The following is a 20,981-nucleotide window of genomic DNA, read 5'->3' on the forward strand; positions in this document are numbered from 1 at the left end:
TAGCACAAAAAGATATAAAAGAAAATATAAGATTCAGAAAATAAAGACAGAAAACAGAAAAAAAAAAAAAAATAAAATAAAAATTCGAAATTTAAAAATAAAATAAAAAAAATAAGTCAAAGATAATCAATAATCACACAAATTAACCAGTTAAACCAGAATCCCCGGCAATGGCGCCAAAAACTTGATGGACAAATTTATGAACACCAAATTATGATGTCACAAACTTGTTTTCAATCGGCAAGTATGACCGAATCGTTCAAGTAATAAAGTTGGTTAGACCAAGTATCGTTCTTCCCAAAGGACTCACGGCCTAGTTTAGTTATGTGATTTCTTAATTAACTAAGACTTACAAACGAATTAATTGGGGTTTAAAATGCAAGACAGAAAATAAACATGTATGCATGAATTGTGATCAATGGCAAAAAGCAAAAGATAAACACTTTCAATGAAATTTATGTATGGATATGTTGTTGGGGTTCAATTTCATCTTATCCACTCTCATATATTTTAGGAATTCAACGATCAAATCACCATTGTTAATGCCACTCTCTAATGTACCTTTCCAGAAGGCTTCTCCCTAATCACGAGTTCATACAATTCCTAGCATTCCTAATGATTAGTTCATAAGTACAGGAGCTTAACGACAACCAATATAAAATTGGGAGAAATTCCCCAGATCTAGACTTCCCCGTACGTTCCCGTATCGACAAAACCAATAATCATGCATCGAATGAGTTAAACCATGCAAGCATTAAACAAAGAGGAAAAACCCTAACTAATGATGAAAGAAAGCATAAGTCTTAATTAAAAGATGTAAAAACAGATTCCATATATGAGAGTTTCACAAGACTACATTGATTCCCCAACAAACATAAAGAGGTTAGTTCACCATATTCATGGTGAACCTAGATGAATTACAATGAAAGAATGAAAGAATAAACCCTAAAAAGGTGAAGCGAAAGCCTCAGCATCCAAGATCCTCCTTCAAAGGGGTGGTAGAGAGAGTGTTTGCCTCCTTCCAGCCAGAGATGCCTAACCCTAGCAAACCCTAAAGCTTATGTATCATTCGTAAATTACAAAAGTCAAGTCCAAGCCCATTTAAGTGCCGCTCAGCGGTAAACTACCGCTCAGCGGTGATTGCGTGACTTGTTTTCTCCCCTCAGCGGCCATTTTGCCCCTCAGCGGATCTCCCGTGACTTCCAGAGTACCGCTCAGCGGTAAAATACCGCTCAGCGGTGAGTGCGTGACTTGTTTTCTCCCCTCAGCGGCCATTTTGCCCCTCAGCGGACCTCCCGCAAACTCCTGAGTGCCGCTCAGCGGTAAACTGCCGCTCAGCGGTGACTTCGGCTTCTCCTTTTGCACTTTTTATTGTCTTTTCTGATTTCATCTCTCTCCTTCTTCACTTCTTTTACCAAATTCACCTTAAAACCTGCACAAAAACACTGAAATCAAGCATAAACCTGTCCAGCTCTCTTATTTCTAAAAATATAAAGAAAAACATGATTTCAAGCTAATTTCTAAGTGTGAAGGTTGCTTTTAGTGTCAATTTTAATCATGAAAATAACAGTTTTTCAACTGTTATCAAATACAGATAAAATCAATCAACTGGGTTGCCTCCCAGGTAGCGCTTGTTTAACGTCACGAGCCTGACCCAAAATCCTCCAGCACCCTTCAGTAGATGCAAATCTTTCTTACCAACACCCATCAGTAGGTGTATACAAACATAGTATCCTTTAGTAGATACTCTTCCGCCTAACATCCATCAGTAGATGTAAACCCTGTAACAAACTTATAACCAAAACAAAAATATCCAAAAGTTCAAAATTACATCACCAAACCAAAAATTAAAAGTTCTTAAATCACTGGGTTGCCTCCCAGCAAGCGCTCTTTTAACGTCACTAGCTTGACCCAATAAAGCTCATGTTCCATCTTCTTTTTCTTCTTTCTACTGAACTTCTTCAGAAATTTGATCAAACCAAGAACCTGTTGCAGTGTCTCAATCATAGGAAGTTTAATCTCCAATTTCTTGAAGATTTCCATAAAGCACTTAAATTTCTTTTCCTTCCTATGATACTTCTTTGGATGAGGAAGAGGTTTTTCATATGATTCTTTCTTTTTTTCTCTCGTCCTCTTTTTCTTTTCTCTCACTTTCTTTTTTTCTTTTCTTTTTCTACTCACTTTCTCAATCTTCACACAAATTTTCTCTTCTTCTTTCTCTTCTCTCTCTTTTCTCTCTTCTCTCTCTTCTTTTTCCAACTCAACTTTTTCAACATTTACACTCACTAGCACTTCACACTCTTCCCTGGGGTTAACCTTAGTATTAGCCCCAAAATTTTTGTCAGGCCTTTCTTCCAATTGCCTGGTAATCTGACCCATTTGAATCTCCAAGTTCTTAATAGTGGCTTGAGTGCTCTTTTGAGAAGATTCAGTTTTCTGTATGAATTGCTGAAGAGTTTCTTCCAACCTTGTTGATCTTTCATTAAGTGTAGACATTTGTTGCCATAAGGTTGGTTGTTGCTGTTGTTGCTGTTGTTGCTTGTGAAATGGCCCTGATTGTCCAGCTTGCCCACTTTGTCCTTGACCAATACTTGGGTGTGGTTTCCACCCTTGATTGAAGTTCCCCTGACAGTATGGAAATTGATTGGCCATGAAGTTAACATCCTCTAACGCTTGCACTGGAAAGGCGCATTGACCATTTATATGGTCACCACCACATAATTCACACATTTGTGGTTGAACCTGTGCAACAGTCTTTAACTCTTTTGGCAGTTGTGCAAGTATCTTTGTGAGATTCTCCAATTGTTGAGTTAGTATCTTGTTCTCTGCAAGCAAGGCATCATTGGATTACAACTGTAGAACTCCTTTTTGTTGAATAGGAGCTCCTGTTTCACTCTTCAGCTCATTATCATTAGTAGCCATGTTTTCAATTATTTTCGTAGCTTCCTCTGGAGTCTTCCATTTGATATTACCTCCAGCTGAGGCGTCAAGCATCATCTTGGTTTGTGAACCAAGACCTCCAAGGAAGATTATGACTACTTCTACCTCGTCAAATCCATGTGTGGGAGTCTTTCTTAATAGGCTTTTGTATCTGTCCCATGCATGACCTAATGATTCCTCCATTCCTTGCCTGAAAGATGAGATATCTTGCTTTCCTTTGTTGACCTTGAAGAATTGAGTGCCCATATAGTTAAATTCTTGACCGAATTGCATCCTGCAGGCATTAGGCACAAAACCCTAAAAACAAATTGTTAGCACAAAAAGATAGAGAAGATATAAAATAAGAGGTAAGAAGATAAAAGATAGAAAGATAGAAGATAAAAATAAAAACAATTGTTAGCACAAAAAGATAGAGAAGATATAAAATAAGAGATAAGAAGATAAAAGATAGAAAGATAGAAGATAAAAATAAAAACAGAAAAAAAAAATAAAAAATAAAAATAAAATAAAATAAAATAAAATAAAAACAGAAAATAAAATAAAATCAAATCAAATCAAATCAAATCAAATCAAATCAAATCAAATCAAATCAAATCAAATAAAATAAATAAAATCAAATCAAATCAAATCAAATCAAAACAGAAAAAATAAAAAACAGAAATTCAAATTTCAAAATTCAAAATTCAAAAACAAGTCAAAGATAATCAATAATCATACAAATAAACTAGTTAAACCACGAGTCCCCAGCAACGGCGCCAAAAACTTGATGACAAATTTATGAACACCGAAAAACGGCGCCACAACCTTGTTTAACAATCGGCAAGTGTGACCGAATCGTTTCAAGTAATAAACTCGGTAAGACCAAGTATCGTTCTCCCAAAGGACTCACGGCCTAGTTTAGTTATGTGATTTGTTGATTATTTAAGACTTAAGAACGAAATAAGTGGAGTTTAATATGCAAAACAGAAAATAAACATGTATGCATGAATTTGATCAATGGAGAAAACAAAATACAAACACTTCAATGGAATATATGGATGAGTATGTTGTTGGGATTATCAATTTCATCTTATCCACTCTCATATACTTTAGGAATTCAACATTCTTTTCATCATTGTTAATGACACTCTCTAAATTACCTTGCAAGAAGGCCTATCCCTAATTACGAGTTCATACGATTCCTAGCATTCCTAATAATTAGTTCTTTTAGTGTAGGAGCTTAACGGCAACCAATATACTATTGGGAGAAATTCCCCAGATCTAGACTTCCCCGTACGTTCCCGTATCAACAAAATCAATAATCATGCATTGAATGAGTTAAACAAAGCAAGCATCAAGCAAAGAGGAAAAACCCTAACTAATGATGAAAGAAAGCATAGGTCTTAAATATAAGATGTAAAAACAAATTCCATATATGAGAGTTTCACAAGACTACATTGATTCCCCAACAACAATACAAGGTTTAGTTCACCATATTCATGGTGAAACTAGATGAACAATAATGAAAGAATGAAAGAGATAGAAAAACCCTAGAAAGAGAAGAGGAGAGTCGTCACCATCTCCCAATCTACCCCCAAGGGGTGAAAAGTGTGTTTCTGCTTTCTCCCAGCCAAAGATACAAAACCCTAAGACATCTAGGTCTTTAAATAGGACATAAAAATAATAGAAAACGGGTCCAGGCCCAAACAAATCATAAAATCGCATAAAACTGGCCCAAAACTCGTATGGTTGAATTTTTCCGTATTCTGGTTGACTGGTTGACTTTTCTGGTTGACTGGTTGACTTTTCTGGTTTCTGGTTGACTTTTCAGCACTTCAATCATTTGGTACTTCAATTCTTCTTTCAAATCATTCAATTAGCCTACAAAATCAAGGGAATCTTGCACAAAACCATTAAATTCACTTTTAACTCTCTTATTTACAAAACTAAAGCAAAAATATGAGTTCAAGCTAGTTTCTAAGTCTTAAAGGTTGCTTTTGGTATCAATTTTAAGGATAAAAATAACGGTTTTTCAACCGTTATCACTCAGTGAAATGAAATGAACAACACAACAATCAACACAATCATGTTCTCATATACTCATATAACATGTAAGCATAGAACATGTAACACAAAATACACTTGTGTTATTAATTATGTGTTGTCATCATCAAAAACTCAGATATTACTGAGATTGTGGGTTCAGTTAAACCAGTGCTCCCCCTATCAACAATCTCAATAGGACTGATCGTTTATGCACAACTAGAGGTGCTTTCTACTTGATCAGGAGAAGAAGATTTGCAATCTTGGATTTGTTGTTTCCCTATACGTGTGGCGTCAGGAGGAAGAGTGGTGCACTCTTGACTTTGAGAGGGGATATCTTAAAGGGGTTGCTGCGACAAGAACAGGGTAGTTCTATGTTGACAAGTTTTGTTGTTCTATATTTGATTGAAAGTTTGTGAGGTGTTTACATTGAGAGTGGCTCTGTAAAACCTTGGCTCTAATACTCTAATCATTATAGCGAATTACTCTCCAATCTAAGGTTGATTGGGAGGGTGACTTGATGTAGGAATTGAGGTCGAACCAGTATAAAAACTGAGTTTGATTTTCTTCTCCCTATCTCTTTACATTTGTGCATCCATATTGTAATTGTATTACACGCATACTGTCTTCATTGCACACTATTGCTTAAGACACAAGAAAGTTTTCAGGAACAATATCATTTGCGAAAAAGATTCAAAAAGTGCACATTTTTGTAAAACACCAATTCAGCCCCCATCTTGGTGTTGAGGAACAAAGTCAATCTTTTCTAACATGGTGGAATGAAGATACAAGGAGACAAAAGGAATCGGAGAAACACTCCAAGCGGTGGTGGTTTTGTGTTTGAGAAATGAAATGGAGGTAGGAGATTATGTGGAGATTTATGATGCGACTGATGAATAAATTGTTAGGAATTCAAGCCTAGCTAGGGAGGGAGACTAGAAAAAAATCTCAAGCTCTCTCTCTTAGTGACCTTCAAGCAAGAAAAATGGTTTGGATTGAATCAACAGAATCAAATTCATCATTTAAATCAAAGGTCCCTTTTTAAAATGGATAAACAAGCTACTAAAAAAGAACCAAGAGTCCCAATCAAAGCATTCACTTGGTTGATAGATGAGACAATTGTGCAAAGGATGATCAACATGAGTACGTGGGCAACAAGCTAGCATCAGCACATTGATGGCAACTTTGGTGCAGCTTCAGCCGCTGGGCTCAGATCCTCATCTACTAGGCACCATGCTTCCTTCTTTTTCAACCAAGTTGTTGGAATGGGACTAACATTGGGATTCCAAAGAAACTTGTTGGATAGTTACATAATGCATCCAAGTGAAGATTCTAGCATTCCTCCAAGTGAACATTTGGCTTGCTTCTCTATTCTTGATGTTTCTTTGCTTCTTTCCTTCATTCTTTTGTTCCTTTCTTCAAGTGTTAAATCCTTTTATTGTGCTTAAGGCTTGGCCTTATTCCATCAACCTAGAACTAGAAAATACCTAAACAAACAAAAACATAGGAAAACACTTAGGTCTTAGGAAATAAAAAAAATATCTAGGCTAAAACACACAGATGCATGGCTAAATGATGTGCTACTTAAAAGCCTCCAAGAGAGATTGAGTTAAATTATTAATGCTTATAATACCTAGAATAGATATTTAGCTTCTCTCAAAAACAAAATAGGTTGAGACAATGTCTCTGATAAAACATATTAAAAGACTTAATATAAAAGAAAGCTTAAGCAAGTTAAGCGTTGCCTGTCTAAAAATAAACAAAAGATAAAGAAGTGTTTACTTGACTAAATGATGTTGATGAGTGCATATTTATGCCCACATTTATGTTTTAAAATTCAAATTTTTGATGAGATTCTTTGCTTAAATGATTGATTTAAAATAAGGTTTATGATGATTGGCTTTATTGGGTTTGGGAATTAAAGAGGCTTAAAATGTTATTTTAGTTGCATAAATTATTTTGGATAGTCTAATGTTTGTTGATGCAGCTGGAATTAAAGTTTGAATTGCAATTCTGAAAAAAGAAAGAAAAGGCTAAAGTGCAATTAGATAATATTTGTCAAATCCTTTTGTATTTAGAAAAGAAATTATCAAATATTCTCAATAACCGATTAAATCTGTTGAATATTTGGAAAATATTAGATATAAGATAAAAAGATCTTATCAACAGAAGACTCATAGTCCAAGCCCAATCAAGCCTATATAAAGAGACCCAAGGGAGGTAGAAAATACAACTCATTCATCCACCACTCCTCTCACTTTTATTTTGCCATGTATTCTAGTCCATCCATGGAGGGCTAAGCTTTTAGGGCTATTCCACTGTAATTTCATTATGGATTCTGAGGTTAAGTTGAATTAATGTAATTGTTTCTTTTGATTATTGATTTGAGTTGCTCTCTTTCTATGTTTTTCATCTCTCAATCATATTAAAAGCAATGATTTTTGCCTCATAAGGTGTTTGAATCTACATGTATATTAATCATATGAGTTCAAGGATTTCTAGGTTTGGTTGAGAATCTACTTTGATTAAATTTAGGAACTTTCATATGATTAAACAAGTTTTTTCTATCAATTGAGAATGTACTTTTATTAGTGGTAATAATTTCAACTATAATTAATTGAAAATTTACTTTGATTAATTAGCTTTTAATTTGGTTAGGAGAGTTAAGAATAAACATGATTAAACATAATAGAATTTGATTGAGAATGTACTTTGATTGAATTCATTGTGAATAATCTAGAAAGGTCTTACATTTGATTGAGAATCTACTTTGGTCAACTGCATGATCACCCTTAAATTAATTAAGAATGTACTTTAATTAATTTGAAACTTGAACAATAATCAATTGAACAATGATCTGTGGATAACTGATCATGAATCTATCTTGGGAAAGTAGTGGAATTGTCCTATTTCATCATAATTGTTTCTAAGTTTCTTATTTGTTCTTCAAACATTCTCCAAACAACACTTTTATTCTTGAGCATTGCGTAACATTCATAAGAGTCAAATATTGAAAAGCAATTTCGTATTCACTTTAACCCTATCTACTTTCTTGAATACTACTTGGCAATACTGAAGTTGTCTTGAAAAGTAGTATTAATTAAATAGCTTCAACAACAGCGCGATGTCATGAACTCAACAAGTACCTCATCTTATGATGAAGTATATATCTACACTTGATATCTTCAAAGAAAAGAACTTAATTGTAAAATACTACCTAACAGTAAGAAATGAAAAGCACTTTGTTGTTCTGAGCATGCATTAAATGACATTAAATGCTCAACATTCAAATACAACAAAAGTAATAAGAAAAGTCATATCTGTTGCATGCACAGTTTACTCTAATTTTTGCAGATAAGTTATTCTACACGCAACCACGGTGCTACAAATCAAATATCAAAAAGTGGACATTAGAGACAAAGGAGATATTCACAGAATGTTCCTCACTTAACGCAAAGTCTAAAAAGATCGTATAACCTACTTCAACCAAAGGACTGAAAAAGCATGCCTCCTTTGACAAAGTGAACTTACCCAATGACTATTGTGAAAAAAAGAATTAGAAAGCACAAGTATCAAGGCTATGAACTACAAACTCAGTCTAACAGACAAATACCCATGAAGCCTATAAATAGAAGATCTCCCAAGAAGAAAATCAAGAGGATAGCTTAAGAGAATATCTTAAGAAAGAAGATCATACAATGATATATCCTTCCTATAAAAAAGAAGAGAAAGAGTTCAAGAAAAAGAATACATCTTAGCTAAGAAAAATAGAAAAGAAGAGAAAAAGAGAAAGAGATACACTCAAGTTTCATTGTCATATTGCTTACTATTGTAAGAGAGAAGAGAGAAACACCTGCGAGTGTTTAGACTGTTTTGTATTGTATTCAAATCCTCTTAGTGAGAGATATATTTCGAATTACTTGTAAGAAATCGTTGATTGCAATTCTGAAGAGAATTAAAACACTCAACTAAACTCGGTTGAGTTGAGGAATCTTGGCAAAGTTGCTAAGTACCAAGAGTGATTTAAATAGTCAAAGGAAATCTCGGCAGGGTACAACTATCAACAGTGGTGCTACTACTCATTTGTAACCGTGTGAAGATTATAGTGGAACCCTCTGTGGAGGACACTGGACGTAGCTTAGTTGGAACAAACTAGTATAAAATATTTTGTGCAATTATCTCTTCTCTTACCTAAACGATCCTCTTGTTAAAATCTGTAGTTGCGCTTTATTTTCAAACACAAGAATCTTTTAAGCTAAACGATTTATTTCATAAAGGAAATTCTTAACAAAATGTTGTAGTATATATATTATGAATAGCATCTAAAAGTTATTATTGCAAAATACTATTAAGTCGAGCCTACGATTGTTTAAAAGAAGATTTCAAGAGCTCGATAATGTGCTATATCAGAAGGGTTGCAAAAAGTTTTCCATTAACATTATTTAACCACCCCTTCTAGTGTTTTTCAAGTACTTCAATAGCGATCTTGATAGCGTTATGGTCGCTTGGCCGAGACAAGCAAAACAATGGTCGTTGGTTGAAATTGATTCTTCGGTCACGATGACAGTGGCGACGACGATTTTAATGAGTTCTCCTTTACCTAATACATTGAGCAACAAAAGAATATATTATTATAAATTCAAACATATTATGAAAAAGAGATGACACAAAAACAAACTATAACAAACAAGCTTTAACGACCTTATTAAAAACATGTTAAAAAATAAGCTTTTGCTAGCAAATTCGATTGATGAAACAATCACATTTTAAGTGAAATTACATGTAAAAAATGCATCAATCATCTAACTGTTTATCCTTATTAATGTGTTTAATAGGATATATATATATATATATATATATATATATATATATATATATATATATATATATATATCGTTAATTAATATATCCTCTACTATGAAGTTATATCTCTAGAAGCAAGGAATATATACTTTTCCTTGTAAAACAACTCTTGTACAACTTCAAAAGACATTATGCACTCAATACTAAATTTTATAAGACATTGTGCACTCAATACTAAATTGGAGAGACATTTTGCACTCAATACTAAAATTTTATAAGACATTAGTTGATCGTTATGAGTGGCTTTATGTATTAAAATAAAGTTGAAGTAACAAAGAACAATACTTATATTCATTCTATTGAGATTAACGAAACTCTTTTTAGGTTGTAAAATTAAATATTTCTCTTTGTCATTCCTTTTATATTACTTTTAGGAAAAGTTTGTTGAGAGGTTTCAAAATTCTGACGAGACCCTAGTTAAAATTTACTAAAGTTTTTCGAAGCCTTCTAAAAGTTCTATTCAACGTTCCTTTATAGAGTAATGCATTATACATAATTCTATATTTGATGTTTACAAATTCTTTTTTTTTTTTTGAAAAAGCATATATTTATGTAAATGGTTTTGTACACGTGGGTACTTTGTTATAGAGGTAACTATTGAAATAATAAAGTAGATAGTTGTAAAAGTTATTCTGTCAAACTTACTTTTACCAAAGATAAGTTATTTCAATGCAAATCCACTTTTGAGTTGGATGCAATTTATCTTTCAAAGGCTAGATAAAACCCGGAAAGGACAATTTGACTAAGAAAAATTCTTTTTATCTTTTCACTCTATCATAGCTTAGATCTGTGTCCAAACATTAGAGGAAAAGGAAATCATACTTGAATACCATTTATTAGTCATGTTTAGGCGCATTCTCTTTCGAATAAATCAACATCATTTGGCATGTATATATATACATTTCTCTCTTTACCATTCAGGAAGTTGAAAAAAACATATTATCATGACAATATTTAAATTATTGCCAACAATGGAAACATAGCACATTTCCCAGAAATAAAGGTTCTCCTTACTCAAATGAATCCACAAACTTGATGGTAGACTTTTATACTTAAGCAATCATCTGCTTCAATGGCGTTAATAGTCAAACACCTTTGCATTCAGTATTATCTGCATTAACCATGTATTTGTACACAAGCACAACCAAGCAATGTTATAATAATGTTGGTGCTTTAACATTCTCTATACAATATAAGGCTAAAAACTATCATAAAATAATCATAATTCATCATCACTCGAAATTGATAATCTAGTTCCACAGCAAAACCATTGACGGTTTTGTTTTGTCATGTTATATACAAGGTTTTAATAATCACAATCTACTGTTTCTGAAACGCGTTACATGCTAGGAATATATTCATTCATTCCAATCAATAATTCACAGCCTGTTATACGGTCCAAGACCCCATATTTTCCGTCCTCTTCACAATTTAATGATTTTATCTGCAATTGCAAGAAAGAAACCATGAGAATTCATGATGATTTCTATATCTCAAATTAGTAGTGACATATTGTCAACTATGTTGTGTTACAAAATTTTGACTGGATGAAACATTAACAAAAACAGGATCAAACCTACTGAACAGAAGATTCTAGACATTATAAGGTCAAAATACTTGGAACCCGGGCAACTCAACATGCATTACGATACCTTTCGCTCCTTTCTATTTCAATCCATCTACAATAACCTTCAATTTTCCTCGTCCTCTATCCTATGCAAATACAAACCAGCCTTTTAGAAAATAAGATCGCAAGACAAATAACTCATATCATACCTAAAACCTGAACAGAAACTTTTGAACAGCCATTGGAATTTAATAGGAAGCAAGGTGAATCAGCGTGACATTCTCCTCCTCTCCCACGAAGGAAACAAAATGATACAAATGAATAAACAACTAAGCGAATACAATGATGATTTGAATAGAACAGAATGAGAAGGATTGAATTGCACCTCATTGCATCCATTTCATTCTATTTCAAACAGAGTAATCTACGATCTAATATCCACTCAATTCCACCCTTTTGTGATTCTTTCTAATGAACAGATAAATAGACAAATCAGCACAATTACAAACTTGCTCTGTCATAAAAAAACACAAGTCCATATCCAATATTGATATCACAACTAAGCACGAGGGAGCATTCAACATTTTTTCCAAATTTACCGAACAAAATCTTATTGTAGATTCCTTTTCACAGCACACAAGAAAAAAGCATCCCCTAAGATATAATTGCCAAAGGGATGAAAATAAAAATAAAAAAATAAAAATCTTTTAGGAAAACAAAAAGTTTCTTTCTTTGAGAAATTACCTTGTGGGAGGTGGGTTTTGGGCACGAAGTGTGCTGTAAATTTTGGAGAACCGACCAATTTGGGGCTTCACTCGGACAGGTTTCTTTTTGAGGCCGAAAACCTCTTGCACCAAAGGAACGTGAACCAGCACCAGTTTCCACGCCACAAACCAACCTACACCACCTCACACACGTGTTCCCTTTTCAACTCAAAAAATCAACGCGATGAAGAGAGAATCAAGAGAATGAAAGAATTACCAGAAGATATTAAGAAGAGAACGAAGAGAATGGCGAAAACGGGGCGCAGAAAGAAGATCACCGTGTATTCCCAAAATGACAACGAATGAGCCATTTACAAGCAACAACCTGAACTTCACCTCCGACTTCGTCTTTTCTAGGCTGCGTTTGGGCCTTTAACACTTCTGGCCCAGACTTAAAAATATAAAACTGTTTAATTAAAACTTTAAGTACATATTAAATTGCATAATTCACCAATTATTTAACTCTCTACCAAACGCATTCTCCCACACTATTTTAACCAAAAACAAAAAACAAAATTCAGCAAGCATCGATTCCATTGGAACCCACTTTTCTCTCCTTATTCATTCATTCCCTTCTCTTTTTCTTCACCACTATTACAATTCTCTTTTCTTCCTTGCTCAACCTTGCTTCGTTTTGCTTCATTTCAATGGAGACAACTACTTCCGCAACTAACTGTCCACGCCGCTCGTTCCGCTGCTCCTTCGTCACGCGTTGTTGTCGCTGCTTCTGCTGTTTCTACTCCTTCCCTTAGCCATATGCATCTTCTTCTCGGGGTGCCACATCTATAAATCCACCTCATCATCCTGGAGAGGGAAGAGCTGCCACAGTTCAAGGTTCGCAAGTGGTGAACTTTTTATTTTATTTTTGAAATTAAGGTTTTTAATTTGGGAAATCTTTTTTTCCAGTGGCTTAGATTAAGATTATCTTGTGAAAGTGTTTAATCAGCTTAGATACTGTTCAGTTGGATTGCTGATTGAATAAATCACATATCCTTATCCTGTAATATCATTGTTGAGTTAATGTAAAATAGTTTTACAAAATTATAATTTTTAGATGACTTTTTCATTCATAATTTCTTCATCCATGAGTCTAGTTGCTGTGTTTATTTAGAGTTATCAATTTAATCCATAATTAATAGGTTAATTCTAATACATTTAAAAAAAATCTTTTAAAATATTCTTTTTAAGTGAAAAAAAAAATAATGATATTTTAATAATATTTTTTTATGATATACAGATAATATTAAAATATTATAAAAAAAATATTATTAAAGTATTATTATTTACAGATAAATTTTAATCCTCAAAACCTCCACTCAGGTAAGGTGAGTTTAGTGTACTACAGAATATGATAATTATAATAAATATTTTATTTTCCATCAATATGATAACGTGAGGTGAGTAATGCGTTTTATTTATAATAAATATTTTCTTTTCCTTGTGATAACGTGTTTTATTTGAATATAAAATAATTATTGTTATTTATAATAAATGATAAGATATTTTATTTTTATGCGTTCATAGATTTAATTTAGTTAAATAAATATAATATGATATAGAATTGTGATATTTCTTAACACGCACAATTAATCGAAAGGAGCACAAATAATTGACGTAAAGTTTGTTTATTTGTTGGAAAAGAATTGTTTCACAATTTTCTTAAAAATACATTAATTCAAGATTGTTTTAATAATATAATAATATAATAATATATAGAGTTAAATATGTTTTTCGTCGCTCAAGTATCACACGATTTTGGGTTTAGTCCCTACTCGAAACTTTGATGGTTTTTAGTCCTCATAGTTTTGAAACATTTACTATTAGTCCTTAAAATTGGACGGCGTTAACTTTTAGTAGATGTGACAAACGACGAGACCACGTCTTATGCCAGCTTGCCTCTTCACTCTCTGCCACGTTGCTTTTCTTCAATCTGGCAAACCCTAATTTGGGATGGAAGGGGGCTGAAACATTCATCATTGCACCTGTACCAACATAGCAACCCACCACCTATTCTTCGACCAAAACCTTGATCTGAAGAATAACAACCTAAGTAGTTTGCCTTCTCCTAGCCATCAAAGTTTGGTGTTTTGTGTGTTTATGTTTATGTGATTGAGTTTTGATAATTGTGGTTCTTCCAGTAACTAGGGCTGGGCACAATTTACTTAAAAACTATAAACTATAGTTATCTGTACTCTTTTATACTTAAAAAAAACTTAAACTATTTTTATTAAAACCTAGTTAACTGTTTAACAATTCAGTTTAAATATACTGAACTTATTTTATTTTTAATACAGTTAACTGTACTGTACTATATTCTATGGTTTAGGTTTGCAATAAAAAATTTCTCCTATCTCATTACATTCTTTTCTCAGTATTTCTATGGTTGAAGGCTCCCGTGGAAGGTTCGCACGCTCGTCCCCGTTGAAGGCCCGCGCCGTTGAAGGCTCGTCGCAAACCGTGACCCAATCGCTGCCCACCGTTGTTGTCGAAAGAGAGCTTCAACGAAAATCCACGGTGACTCTGCCCTAGCCCACGCGCGACCGCTGCCACCGTGACTCTGTGGACAAAGGAGAGTTCCAACGGTGACCCTGCTCTGACCCTTGTCGTTGTTGCTGTATCGACTGTCGAGGGGCCTGTCTTGTTCACTGCCATACCGACCGTCGAGGTAAGTAGTGATTCGACTATTGTGTTCCAGCTTGTCACTCTTTGCCTCTGCCTCTCCGTGTTGTCTCTACCTGTCTGTGCTGTCTCTGCCTCTATGTGCTGCCGCCTTACTCTGTATTTTCCTTAAACCTATGATTTATGAAATTTTAATGTTGTGGGATTTCTTCTTTTCGCCATTTTTATTGTCCCTTTTCATTTTTTGTGCTTATTTTTCTGCTTGATTGATGAATTTAAGGTGTTTATGGTGCAATATAATGTTGGTACTTCTTACTTTATGGATTGTGTCTCTTAACCCTAAGGAAAATAGTTGAGTTCTTTGAATTTTCAACTAGTTATGTGAGACCCTTTTTTGGATATTACATGTGGTTGTTTGCTACCAAATAATCTCAGTCATCACATAACGATTCCTTCATTATAATCGTGTTCCTAAGAAGTTTGGTTGAGGCAAACAGAAGAATCCTCTCGAACTGCAGATTGGAGTGAAAAACAGGATAGCATGCCAGCTATTATTGTTCATGATTCTAATATTTTAGCTGATGCTTCTTCTTTTAATGATGTTGTTTTTGATGATTTGAATGTTATTTTTGCTTCCAATTTTGATAATGCTGATTTTGACTTTATGCCTGCAATTCAATATGGTTTCAATGATGTTGTTATAGTCTTTTGCTCTATATCTTTTGTTACAACACTTGCCTTTATACTCTTTCTTCAACTTCATGCTTTGTTCATATTTTAAACATTCTCTCTGCTCAAATAATGGTGATACTGTAGAAGAACACTCCACGTAACTCCCATGTTTTTTTTTCTTCAGTTGGAACAAGCTAGATCATATTTAAAACGCAGTTGACTCAGACATACAATGTGTTTGAATTTTAATATATGTTGAACCCTTTTCATCTCAACTCATAAACAGTTTAAATACCAGTTAAAGAAATGAAACCTTTTATGCGTATAATTTTTGTGTATAACTCTTATGATGCCTTGAAAAGTGACTCTTTATTCATTCTTGCTCCTTGGTTTAGACTTGAACTAAATTTGAGTATATCAATCATTGCAGGAGGAGATTTTTGGACCAGTTCTTTTTCTTTTGGACCAGTTCTTTTTAGACTTGAACTAAATTTGGTATTATTTTCTGTCATTATGTGGTCTTGTGGAAGGCTTGTCTGCCTTGGATTTTTCGTTTTGGCTCAATATAATATAGTTTTTCATTTTCTTAACTTCAGAGACCAACAGAGGCCATAGACATTACCAATGATAACAGGTACTTGTTAATAACTACCCCCATTTCATTTTGCATTCAAAGTTGATTTTCTTTTTAAAAGAATATTTTCCAACTCATGCTTACGGGCTTCACTTCCTAGTCTGTATCTGGTTTGTGAATAAAATTACGTGGACAGATTTTGATATATTGTATTGAAGTAAAATAAAATCAATGGCTTGAGTTAGTTGTGTGCTTTTGTGATTTTTTAACATAGTTCAATGTAGAGAAAAATTCAACTAAGTGGTTGTCTAGACGATAACTGTTGTTTCAGTAAGAAAGATTTGAGAACTATTAGAAGATGCCTAGGGATAGACATGTTGTTTTGTTGTATCTTAGTTGACAGGAATATTGCATCCTGTGTAAAGGGAGAAGGCTCCCTTGGAAGCTTAGGAATTGTGTTCTTTGTCACCAAGAATAATAATACAGACTATACAGTGTTTTTCTGTGTGAGAGAGTGTGTGCACGGTGTCTTTTGGTGTGAGTTCTGGGTTTCTTGTTCCAAGAAACCTAACAGTGTGCTTCTGTCATTATGAATTTGGGTCTGGTCACTAGTCTTGGGAAGAGTATCTATACTTTTCTACTTTTGTACTTTACTTTTAGTTCCACTTTCAGTACTTAACATGTTCACCCTTCACAATTTAATGTATACTAATCCAGTTGTTAGTGATATTTTGGTTTAAAAGTTTATTGGTTATGAAATGTTTATTAGTTCATAGAAAAACTATCTTGCAATTTGCATCCACACATGTACTTGGACTAACAGAGTAGTAAAAAAGCATCTGTTCGTTTTCACTCGAGTCTGTGTAATATATGGTTCTCCTAGACGTTGCGGTGGCCAAGGTGATATCCTTTCTGGAAGGCAAGTCCTCTGTTCTTGTTTCAAAATTCTCGTGTGCTATATTATGTTTGGGTGGTTCTTCTCTGTGAGATGGAAATTTCTTTATTTTCCGTAGTTGATTTTTCTAGTGCCAAATTTGCTGATGAACTTTCAAGTAGAATATTGATTTCCTGTTTAAATGAATAAATCATATCCTCATCTTTTTGGCTGGAACACAACTATATCTAATACTTAAAAGTACTTCTGGAAGGAGATTATTTTTGACACTGTTATTATTGATTTCACTTCCAATGCTCTTGATTTAGTTTATGCTATTGATCATATTGATATACTTGTTGCTGTTTTTGATCCAAATGTTTTTGCTGTTTCAGATCTTGCAATTGTTCAAGTGCTGTAATTGCACTGCTGCTGTTGCTGATTTTTCAAGTGCTGATTTTGCAATTATTTAATCGCAGTATTATTATTGGATACGAGATCATAATGACTCAGATCGACTTCATCCCTGCATTTTTATATAATGCAGGTTTTTGAAACCTATTTATTTTTCATGTAGAAAATTTTGAATTTTAAAATAGCTCGGAAGTATCTGATTTAATCAGATTTGACTTATAAAATAAGTATACTGCATGCATTTGGAATGAAAAGTAGTGCTGTGCAACAGGATTAGTTAACTGAACTGCACTGTACTATGAGTAGACTAAAAACTAGTGCAGTTCAGTTCACCCTAACTATTTTTAGTTCAGTTTAGTTTAGGAGAACTGTTTTATAGTTAACTGCAAATTTTTATAGTATAGTGCAGTGCAGTATACTTTGCCCAGCCCTACCAGTAACAGTATATTTGGTTGTGCAGGAAATGGTGGCTTTGAAGAGGGCATATGCAGATGTAATTCTGAATACTATGAAGGAGTCTGCAGGTCGGGTAATGGTGTTGGGTAATTCTGATTTTGTTTGCATTCTCTCAGGTAGCGATTGGTGGAGGAACGAGAGAGCTTCTCTCTCCCGCGCGGAGAAAAGGCAAGGAAGGAGAAATCGACGCCACAGCCGGCAATGGCCTCGGTGGCGATTGGTGTCGCCGGCGACGCCTTGGACTGAGCAGAAGGTCCGACACAGCGGCTGGTCCGATGGAGGCTAGGCTCTGGTTTGCTGGAGAAGACGAACAAAGTTCTCAAGCACAAGCAACGTGGCAAAGAGTGAAGAGGCAAGCTGACATAAGACATGGCCCCACCATTTGCCACATATACTAAAAGTTAAACCCAAAATCGTGTGATACTTAGGGACGAAAAATATATTTAACCCTAATATATATTATTGTTCTGGGTAAAATGAGTCAGAAGTCAATCGTCCTTCGCTCTGCTTCACGCGATCATGTCTTTGTTCCTCTCTGATCGTCCACCTTTCCGCTTTACTCCGTATCCCGAATGTCTTGATTTCATCAAGATGTTTGCTACCGACCATGGGTGACCTGCAAAAAACACTCTCACACTCAAGTTACATATGCTTCTTGAGAAGGTCTATTGATAACGGTTGAAAAAAATATCGTTATTTGTAATGTACACACCCTTTTCTGCTTAGAAACTTGCTTGGAATCATGTTTTTCTATTAAGTTGTGTGAATAAGAGGGTTGAGGTTGAATTTGATTATTTTATGACTAATTCTCCTTGTTTTGATAGAAAATGAGATAATATGGAAAGCAAGGATGAAGTGCCATGGAGATGGAGCTCAGAAAGGTCGGGAAAACCAACAAAAGGGAGCAGTGCTCAAAGCTTGGGCGCCCTTTTAGGAGGCTTGAGCACAAAAGAGTGTCGCTCACCGCCCAAGCGCCCCTTTTGGGGTGCTTGAGCGCCGAATGCACGAAGCTTGGGCGTCCTCTGATAACAGTTGAAAAACTGTTATTTTCATGCTTAAAATTGACACAAAAAGCAACTTTTACACTTAGAAACTCGCTTGAAATCATGCTTTTATCCATATTTTCAGAAATAAGAGAGCTGGACAGGTTTATGCTTGATTTCAGTGTTTTTGTGCAGGTTTTAAGGTGAATTTGGTGAAAGAAGTGAAGAAGGAGAGAGATGAAATCAGAAAAGACATCAAAAAGTGCAAAAGGAGAAGCCGAAGTCACCGCTCAGCGGCAGTTTACCGCTGAGCGGCACTCAGGAGCTTACGGGAGGTCCGCTGAGGGGCAAAATGGCCGCTGAGGGGAAGAAACGTCTCACGCACTTACCGCTGAGCGGGACTTTTATGGGCTTGGACCTAATTTTCTGTAATTTACGAATAATATATAAGCTTTAGGGTTTCCTAGGGTTAGGTATCTTTGGCTGGAAGGAAGTAGAAACACACTTTTCCACCCCTTGGGGTAGATTGGGAGATGGTGACAGCTCTCCTCTTCTCTTTCTCGGGTTTTTCTATCTCTTTCATTCTTTCATTATTATCCATCTAGGTTCACCATGAATATGGTGAACTAAACTCTGTATGTTTGTTGGGGAATCAATGTAATCTTTTGAAGCTCTCATATATGGAATTTGTTTTTACATCTTTTATTTAAGATCTATGCTTTCTTTCATCATTAGTTAGGGTTTTTCCTCTTTGCTTAATGCTTGCGTTGTTTAACTCATTCGATGCATGATTATTGGTTTTGTCGATACGGGTGATGGACAAATTTATGAACACCAAATTATGATGTCACAAACTTGTTTTCAATCGGCAAGTATGACCGAATCGTTCAAGTAATAAACTTGGTTAGACCAAGTATCGTTCTTCCCAAAGGACTCACGGCCTAGTTTAGTTATGTGGTTTCTTGATTAACTAAGACTTACAAACGAAATATTTGGAGTTTTAATATGCAAGACAGAAAATAAACATGTATGCATGAGTTTTGATCAATGGCAAAAAGCAAAAGATAAACACTTTCAATGAAATATAGATATGAATATGTTGTTGGGGGTCAATTTCATCTTATCCACTCTCATATATTTTAGGAATTCAACATTCAAATCATCATTGTTAATGCCACTCTCTAATGTACCTTTCTAGAAGGCTTCTCCCTAATCACGAGTTCATACAATTCCTAGCATTCCTAATGATCAGTTCATAAGTGCAGGAGCTTAACGACAACCAATATAAAATTGGGAGAAATTCCCCGGATCTAGACTTCCCCGTACGTGCCCGTATCGACAAAACCAATAATCATGCATCGAATGAGTTAAACAATGCAAGCATTAAGCAAAGAGGAAAAACCCTAACTAATGATGAAAGAAAGCATAAGTCTTAATTAAAAGATGTAAAAACAGATTCCATATATGAGAGTTTCACAAGATTACATTGATTCCCCAACAAACACACAGAGTTTAGTTCACCATATTCATGGTGAACCTAAATGAATTACAATGAAAGAATGAAAGAATAAACCCGAGAAAGAGAAGAGGAGAGCTGTCACCATCTCCCAATCTACCCCAAGGGGTGGAAGAGAGAGTGTTTGCTTCGTTTCTGCCAAAGATGCCTAACCCTAGGAAACCCTAAAGCTTATATATCATTCGTAAATTACAAAAAGTCAAGTCCAAGCCCATTAAAGTGCCGCTCAGCGGTAAAATACCGCTCAGCGGTGAGTACGTGACTTGTTTTCTCCCCTCAGCGGCCATTTTGCCCCTCAGCGGACCTCACGTGACTTCCAGAGTGCCGCTCAGCGGTAAACTACCGCTCAGCGGTGAGTGCGTGACTTGTTTTCTCCCCTCAGCGGCCATTTTGCCCCTCAGCGGACCTCCCGCAAGCTCCTGAGTGCCGCTCAGCGGTAAACTGCTGCTGAGCGGTGACTTCGACTTCTCCTTTTTGCACTTTTTGTTGTCTTTTCTGATTTCATCTCTCTCCTTCTTCACTTCTTTCACCAAATTCACCTTAAAACCTGCACAAAAACACTGAAATCAAGCATAAACCTGTCCAGCTCTCTTATTTCTAAAAACATGAAGAAAAGCATGATTTCAAGCTAGTTTCTAAGTGTAAAGGTTGCTTTTAGTGTCAATTTTAATCATGAAAATAACAGTTTTTCAACTGTTATCACAACCCCAAACTTAG

General features: G+C 34.9%; 1 protein-coding gene and 1 long non-coding RNA gene across 8 annotated transcripts; one reads left to right on the top strand and one right to left on the bottom strand.

Moving 5' to 3' along the window:
- Positions 1-11,031: 11,031 nt before the first annotated feature.
- Positions 11,032-13,223, bottom strand: LOC124819876 (uncharacterized). Of its 7 annotated transcripts, none has more exons than XR_015783222.1 (4): positions 12,374-13,223; positions 12,137-12,299; positions 11,402-11,533; positions 11,032-11,269 (listed from the first exon to the last, which is right to left on the bottom strand). XR_015783222.1 is itself a non-coding variant. In XM_088102921.1 (4 exons), the coding sequence occupies exons 1-3, from the start codon at positions 12,465-12,467 to the stop codon at positions 11,491-11,493; spliced, it is 300 nt and encodes a 99-aa protein (XP_087959047.1). In that variant the 5' UTR covers positions 12,468-13,223; the 3' UTR covers positions 11,032-11,269; positions 11,478-11,490. The 7 variants fall into 7 exon arrangements, 4 of the variants coding, with proteins under 4 accessions (XP_087959047.1, XP_087959049.1, XP_087959048.1 ...); XR_015783224.1 differs by having other exon boundaries at positions 11,402-11,538; XR_015783223.1 differs by lacking the exon at positions 11,402-11,533 and adding an exon at positions 11,602-11,860.
- Positions 13,224-14,536: 1,313 nt separating this feature from the next.
- LOC148205280 (uncharacterized) lies at positions 14,537-17,517 on the top strand. The gene is made up of 4 exons (XR_015783225.1): positions 14,537-14,821; positions 15,878-15,942; positions 16,044-16,081; positions 17,291-17,517. It is a non-coding gene; the product is annotated as an uncharacterized LOC148205280 (long non-coding RNA).
- Positions 17,518-20,981: the final 3,464 nt, after the last annotated feature.

Source organism: Vigna umbellata, chromosome 1, assembly GCF_029865625.1.
Source record: "Vigna umbellata cultivar VRB3 chromosome 1, Vumbellata_1.0, whole genome shotgun sequence".
In the NCBI taxonomy this organism is placed as follows: domain Eukaryota; kingdom Viridiplantae; phylum Streptophyta; class Magnoliopsida; order Fabales; family Fabaceae; genus Vigna; species Vigna umbellata.